At 38.9% G+C, this 6,799-nt stretch overlaps 2 protein-coding genes across 4 annotated transcripts; both read left to right on the top strand.

Moving 5' to 3' along the window:
- The first annotated feature begins 86 nt into the window (after positions 1-86).
- Positions 87-2,798, top strand: LOC139770593 (uncharacterized). 3 transcript variants are annotated; one of them, XM_071702643.1, is made up of 5 exons: positions 87-719; positions 997-1,443; positions 1,549-1,815; positions 1,905-2,069; positions 2,662-2,798. In XM_071702643.1, the coding sequence occupies exons 1-4, from the start codon at positions 244-246 to the stop codon at positions 2,065-2,067; spliced, it is 1,353 nt and encodes a 450-aa protein (XP_071558744.1). In that variant the 5' UTR covers positions 87-243; the 3' UTR covers positions 2,068-2,069; positions 2,662-2,798. The 3 variants fall into 3 exon arrangements, with proteins under 3 accessions (XP_071558744.1, XP_071558743.1, XP_071558742.1); XM_071702642.1 differs by lacking the exon at positions 2,662-2,798 and adding an exon at positions 2,169-2,209; XM_071702641.1 differs by lacking the exon at positions 2,662-2,798 and having other exon boundaries at positions 1,905-2,138.
- Positions 2,799-2,816: 18 nt separating this feature from the next.
- On the top strand, positions 2,817-6,694 carry LOC139770590 (protein ABHD18). Its single transcript, XM_071702637.1, has 10 exons — positions 2,817-2,951; positions 3,641-3,725; positions 3,800-3,982; positions 4,085-4,197; positions 4,297-4,435; positions 4,515-4,712; positions 4,786-5,083; positions 5,335-5,620; positions 5,709-5,760; positions 5,828-6,694. Exons 1-10 carry the CDS (start codon positions 2,860-2,862, stop codon positions 5,855-5,857), a joined length of 1,476 nt encoding a protein of 491 aa, XP_071558738.1. The 5' UTR covers positions 2,817-2,859; the 3' UTR covers positions 5,858-6,694.
- Positions 6,695-6,799: the final 105 nt, after the last annotated feature.

Below are 6,799 nucleotides of genomic sequence, written 5' to 3'. Positions count from 1 at the left end.
ACACATACAAATCTTAATACACGAGTATACGCAACAGTCTTCTTGTAGCAGTCGTGTGCTATAGTAGGTGCTTTCCAGTTAACGACACAAGTCGACACAAGCGTCATTCTATCTTTGTTGCTCACTAGATGTTGAAAAGAGATCGAATGACGCTTGTGTCGACTTGAATCGCTAAATGTAAAGCACACAGTTTCTCGCGTGATATCACTATCTCATTACGTGCCGAGAGTTGACGGCGTAAAGATGACGGGCAGTAACGATGCGCTTAAAAAGGACGACGAAGATCGCGAGTGCACTTTGAATGACGTGACGGAAGTACGGTCAAACGGAAGTTCGGATGAAGACGAGTACGTGAAGCTGTTGCAGAATACATTCGACCGGAGCTACTTTCCGAGTGACTTCGACGAGTGGACAGTGAGCGAAAAATATAGCTGGATAAATAAGAATCTCTCCAAATTCTATCCGAACGTGCCGGAGTCCTTATTGGAATTCATCCCGGCTTCCTTCTGTCATGGGGACTGCGGTCGATCGCCGGTGGAGAAACCCGAATGGCTTGACATGGATAAGTACCGCAGAGGGCAGAAAGTCGTGCAGGATTACTTCGGCGGAATTACCATAGCCATGGTGTTGTCGCTCTTGCCCGCTTTTTCCTTCGAAAGTAATCTAAATCCAATTATCCTCAATAACCGCGCTCACACGCCGTTTTTGGGATTCAAAAGGTATATATGTCATTCTATCGCTGTTTCTTATGAGATAGAGTGTTCGAGAGTCGTTGCGAATAGTCGCAAAATTATACAATTTCCTTCTATTTGTTGTTATCTACTATAGTTCGTCAATAGATGATTATATCTCTTATTTCTGAAATATCGTTTTGTAACCGTTGCTTTTATTTTCTTTCGCATAAATTATCTACTTCTCCCCTTTTATCACCTTTGTTCTTAATTTTTCAAACCCGGATCTATTATTATTTTTATTCAATTCTCATTAATTTCGAAGATACTTGTCGACCATGCGCCGGATGATGAATTGGTTCGCCGGGGAACCGTGGGTCAAGGGAACACTCGCGTTCAAAGACATGCAAGTTGTACGCAAAATGCACGTGAGAATGAGAGCAAAGCTATCTCAGTTCGACGATCATAAAATCGACGACGCGTCCAAATTCGCGAATCCATGGTGCCCGGATCGTGAATTGCTTCTGAAAGATTTCGCCGAGGGGTGTCCGTTCGAGAAGATCGGACAACGTCCTTACAAGATGTTTGTCGATTTGCCATTCAAGCGCAAGTATATAAACAACGCCGACATGGCGATGATTCAATGCTGCTTCGTAGGCTTCGTTTTACTTTATCCGCAAGACTTTGGAGCGTACGATGTAACCGACGAGGATATGGAGGCCTTTTGCCACATCTGGAGATGTTACGGATATTATCTCGGAATGGAAGAGAAGTACGTGTCGAAACTCCTCTTGGATTTTCCATCCCCGATGGAAGATAAAGCACGTGTATCCAGGAAGTATTTTTATGTCACTAATTAGCTTCATTTGCTTGTCAGATACAACTTTTGCCGTGGGAGCCTGAAGGAGATAAAACAACGTTTGCAGGATTTCTATCAATATTGGACGATACCTAATTTGAAGGAAGTGACACCCGAATGGGAACACATGACGAGATGCGTCATCGAGCCGTTTAATTATTTCCCTTTTATGTATATGTCTTACAGGTCCGCGATATTACTTATCACGGATATATTTGACATAAACATGCCGCGTTTACACGCGTCTCTCAGTTATTCAGACTGGATCACTTATAAGCTTTGGAAGTAAGTAGCTGTTATTACATCACGACACGCAAGTTATTTAGCATAAAAACCAGTTTAATTAAAAAACTGCTGTAATTGCGTTATTCCAGATTTGTGCTGCGTTATGCTTTGAAGCTTTCGAGCGTAAGATCATTGTTTAATAAGGTGTTACTGAGCCTACTGAATCAAATGGCGAACTGTAGCTCGGAAAAGGAAGCGCAACTTCACATGCGATCTAAGAAGACAACGCCGGATTTTTCTGTCACTCTTTAATAGTAAATTAGTGAAGTTTTCCTTATGTATTCATTTACATTTAATTTGTAAAAATAATTTGTAAAAATTAATTAATTTTCCTTATATTTCTTATTTCCCAGATATATATAAAAGAAAAAAAAAATATATATATAAACAGAAATAGTTTATATATTTTATAGTTAATATATAAATTATTTTTCTGTGTCGATCATTCATTATTGAGAACATAACGAAATGCACGGGTAGATAAAATTAAAAATCAAATATTAAAAAATAATATTCTTGTAATATTCTTATTGTCTATTTACGCCGGCCCCGCCGCCCGGCGATGAAACTCGCATTACCGGTGCCGGCTTATACGAACTACAGTAGTCTAATCAAACACGGAGCTATTAACCGGGTCAACATTTCGAGTTTGGGGGTACTTAGTGCCGATCGTCCATTCGCTCACAATGCTCACATTCGCTTGATTCGCTCCTCGATTGGTCCCTCCGCGCGCAATATATATCATACACGCACGGCGGCGAAATGCGCGCGCCGTGCGCTGTGCGCACGTCAATGATCACCAATATCACCATTCACCAATGATCTCTGTGGCGTGGTGGCGTGTAGGCGAGGTCACGTCCTTTTCCTCGCGGCCGCGAATAAACAAGGGCTCGAGTTCGAGCCTTCGCGGAACTTCGGAGGACGAGGAGGATGGACACGTAGACGCGCGGGATTTTTCGTGTGAGATGCGCGAGAGCGCGACGACGACGCGGTGGTAACAAGCGAGAGAGTGGGGCACCCGACACCCGAAGACGCTTCGTCGCGATGCCGCCGAGCCGTCTGGACGCGGTCTACCGGAGCATCCTGCTCACCAAGTTCTTCACCAAGGGCTGGGGCAATCCGCAAAATCTGCGAAGGTGAGTGTGGCTAACCTGGTCTTAACCTGAGCGCGCCCGACGTCACTTGCTGATCACTTCACGCCCCAGATTGACCACGGGTAGATTTCCATTTGTTATCTTTGCGTAGGTGCCTATCTATAAATCACTTGTCGAGCAATAATAGATGGGTGGTGTGACTCAGCGTTATTGATATCCATTTCTACCAATGTAGATCAACTTTAATCTCGGTTTAACTCGCATTTTATTTTCTATAATTCTAAAAAAAAAGGTAAAAATTAAGTTAAACCGAGATTAAAGTTAATCTATAGATAGAGACTTTGTTCTGAAAGATAATGAATTAACTTATGCAGATGTAATTCATTTGGAGCAAGACGTTTGGAGCAGATGTTTATGCCTCCAATTCATTTTTAACCCAAATCGGTCTGTTTTCTATTGCTGAACTGGTTCTGCACCAGTTCAGAGTTTATCTTTTTCCTTCCAACGTGGAGTAAAAGAGATAAACTCTGAACTAGTGCAGCCAGTTCAGCAATAGAAAACAGACCCAATAATAATGTAGATGCTTTTCATTCAAGATTTCTTACTTTATAAAGTTATGTTTTGTAGTAATACTTTTCTCGGTTAATATCAGACATTTATGTTTATAGTATCTCTATAAGCATCTAAATCCCAATATGTAGTATCTAAATATCTAAATAATTTTGTTTCAGAATCTTTGAATTCAGGAAAGTTATGGCAAACCGGGAAGCATGCTACAATATGATACCACTCGATTACCCGATAGAGATAACAAAGGTATTTCATACTTTTCTGATAATGCAGTTATCTCCACTGTTATCAGAAATAATAATATGTGTGTTTCTCCTTAGGATGAAATTTGGTCAGACTGTCATATAATTGAAGGTCAATTTGAGTCGCCTTTCGAGAAGCATCTCCCTGGAATAATGCCAGATAAGACCAAGACGGCTTACTTTCAGATGGTTCTACCACCTAAATGGAGTTCCCATAAGATAAAACCGATTTGTTTACACCTTGCGGGAACAGGCGATCACGTATGTAGCGTTACTGCTTACTTTTTTTTTCGCCTTTCAAAGTATACGATATCTCTATGCCTACCAAGATATTTATGTACTTATATTTTACTTATTAACTAGTTTTTTTGGCGACGTAGAAATCTTATCGCTAAACCGCTACTCAAGGAATCTGGAATAGCATCGATACTGTTGGAGAATCCGTTTTACGGACTGAGAAAGCCAGACGATCAAATGTAAGAACTCTTAATTGGAAGGTTTGTAGAGTACAAAGTTACGTAATCGGCTAAGATTAGTTTTTCTTTACCGCACTCTTCCCTCCTTGCCGTTTTTAGACGTTCCAGTTTGCACAACGTGTGCGACATTTTTATTATGGGAGGCTGTCTGATAATGGAATCGATTGTTTTGTTAAATTGGTGCGAACGACATGGATTTAGTCCGTTGGCTCTCACTGGATTGTCGATGGGTGGACATGTTAGTTTAAAAAAAAAGAACTCTAAAATAGAAGTAAGCTTGTCGCGTTATGTGCATCTAAATATCTTGTTCTTTTCAGATGGCATCGTTAGCAGCTACTAATTGGCCGAAGCCAATCTCATTAGTACCTTGTCTGTCATGGTCAACTGCCTCACCTGTATTTACAGAAGGAGTAATGAGCGCTTCGATCAATTGGGCACTTTTGGAAATGCAATATTTTTCGGACAAAGTATATCAAAATGATCTCGCAAAAATGGTGAAAATTATCGATCACGATGTAAGTACGATTTTTGTAATTCTGTTAAATAATTGTCTCTCAAACCTTTATTTCTCATCGAATATACTTTCAGGATGCTTTTTTAGCCGGCCAACATTTCGCGAAGCATTTTCCCGCGAGCTTGAAGAGAGTAGATAAGTTAAGAAAGGAGTCTAACGAAACTAACGGAGACAATAATACCACGGGTGATGCAATTAGTACAAATTCTATCGATAATCGTAGTGACATTAATGTCACCACCGAGAACGAGTCCAAAAATAATAGCAATCAATTACACCATCAGATTGCAGAAGAGAAGGCGGCAGCCAAAATATTTCCCTTAAATCTGATTTCCAACAGATTTAAATCTAAGGATCCCAAGGCTCTCAAAGGTAGATATCAGTCTCGTGTAATTAACTTGTGTCTGTGTACGATTCATTAACTTGACGTAGTTTGTGAAAGGAAGCGTGTAAAAGGGAAAACGTCAAACGTATATATCTCAGGTCTCATTTCCTTGTGATGAAATTAAACGAGTTCAAATGTTTATTCAGATGTGTTTGTTATCCGTTAGCCCCTTGCGTTTGATGATCCTAGGCAGCATGTAAGCGTGGTTTTTATCCGATTGTTGTCTTTCCTGCAACAGGAGTGTGCTTGTTACCAGTGCCGAAGCATCCGCTGTTTTCAGACAACAAATGGCGCGAGCACGAAGCGTTGCAATTTATGCGCGGCATAATGGATGAGTGTACGCATTTGAAAAATTTCGAGGTACCGGTTGACACTGAATTGATCATCGCCGTCTGTGCCAAGGATGACGCTTACGTACCGCGAGATAGTTGCATGAGTCTGGAAACTATCTGGCCGGGAGCTGAGATTCGTTACATCGACGCTGGACATGTTAGCGCGTATCTTCTTCACCAGAAAGTCTTCAGGTATTGCAAAATTTATTACAATTTCCTATGCCTTCGTCTCTTTCTCTCAATATAGAAAAATTTCACGGGCACGTATATTCTATTTCAGATCCACAATAGCGGAATGTATCCAACGATCTTTGAAGAAGTATCCTGTGGAGGTCAGTTGATGATTGCAAATTTGACTACAATTGTACATTATCTCAGGATTGTCTTAAATTTGATTAGATGACGGGAATATTTTCTCCGAGTTTGTGATCGACTACATCGTTCTACGCTTAAGGATCTCGGTTGTGCGCAAACGTGATCTATTTTTAAATCAATTTTTGAATTTTTAAACTATCTGCTACAAAAGAGTACGATTGTTCAAGTCAATTTAATCGAGTATAATAATTGATGTCATTAGTACATAGAATGAGTTAGTTGTCGATAAAAAAATTGTTCCTACTTTAAAACAATAATATACACGCGACACAATAGACACAATAGTCTTGACACGCATGTACACGTATACGGAGTATTCCATTTTAATTCAAGAAATCAAATGACTCGTAAAAACGGAAAAATGCTCAAACAAATTGCTCAGTTTTCAGGAAGACATAAAGAAGTGATTTTGAACTTGACTCAGTTTCGAGATCACATTAGCCACTTTTTTTTTATTTAAGTAAAACGATGTAAATTTTTTATAATTTTTTAGGATATTTTTACATGTAGAATATCAAGGAAAATTATAGACTACGAAAAAATTTATATGGTTTTATTTTAAGAGAAGTCACTATATATAGCACCTTGAAGATCAAAAGACTTAAAATCACCATTTCATGATAAACTTTCTCAAAACCAAATAACTTTTGTCCATTCGAATTAAAATTGGACACTCTGCACATCTATATGTAAATATATACACAAATTTACACAATTATACAGATTTTCAACGAACTACATTTTTCTGTTGCTGTTTGTAAATTATCGAAACTCAATCTTTATATTAACATTGTATAGTTAAAAGATACTAATATTGAAAGATACTATATACTCAATATATTTTGTATGTTATGTAATTGTATATGCAATAATAAATTACATGTGTATGTATGTATGTAGTAATGTTCTTAAAATACGTACAAAGTAACAGAGTAGAACTAAATGTATTTTCCTTTCTAAATTTCGCGCTACAAAAAAGACGATTTACGGAACGGA

The sequence above is a fragment of the Temnothorax nylanderi genome, unplaced genomic scaffold (assembly GCF_030848795.1).
Source record: "Temnothorax nylanderi isolate EJ_2023f unplaced genomic scaffold, tnyl_v1.0 TNYL_tig0031_pilon, whole genome shotgun sequence".
In the NCBI taxonomy this organism is placed as follows: domain Eukaryota; kingdom Metazoa; phylum Arthropoda; class Insecta; order Hymenoptera; family Formicidae; genus Temnothorax; species Temnothorax nylanderi.
The sequence above is the reverse complement of the archived record's forward strand: the minus strand, read 5'-3'. Positions and strand labels throughout refer to the sequence as shown.

What these genes read in the sequence shown, in the direction of transcription:
- LOC139770590 (XM_071702637.1), top strand. Translation starts at nt 2,860, where the DNA reads ATGCCGCCGAGCCGTCTGGACGCGGTCTACCGGAGCATCCTGCTCACC. An exon ending in AATCCGCAAAATCTGCGAAG is followed by an intron (nt 2,952 to 3,640) that starts GTGAGTGTGGCT and finishes ATTTTGTTTCAG; the next exon opens with AATCTTTGAATTCAGGAAAG. An exon ending in GGATCCCAAGGCTCTCAAAG is followed by an intron (nt 5,084 to 5,334) that starts GTAGATATCAGT and finishes TTCCTGCAACAG; the next exon opens with GAGTGTGCTTGTTACCAGTG.
- LOC139770593 (XM_071702643.1), top strand. Translation starts at nt 244, where the DNA reads ATGACGGGCAGTAACGATGCGCTTAAAAAGGACGACGAAGATCGCGAG. An exon ending in CCGTTTTTGGGATTCAAAAG is followed by an intron (nt 720 to 996) that starts GTATATATGTCA and finishes TTAATTTCGAAG; the next exon opens with ATACTTGTCGACCATGCGCC. An exon ending in TATCTCGGAATGGAAGAGAA is followed by an intron (nt 1,444 to 1,548) that starts GTACGTGTCGAA and finishes TTTGCTTGTCAG; the next exon opens with ATACAACTTTTGCCGTGGGA.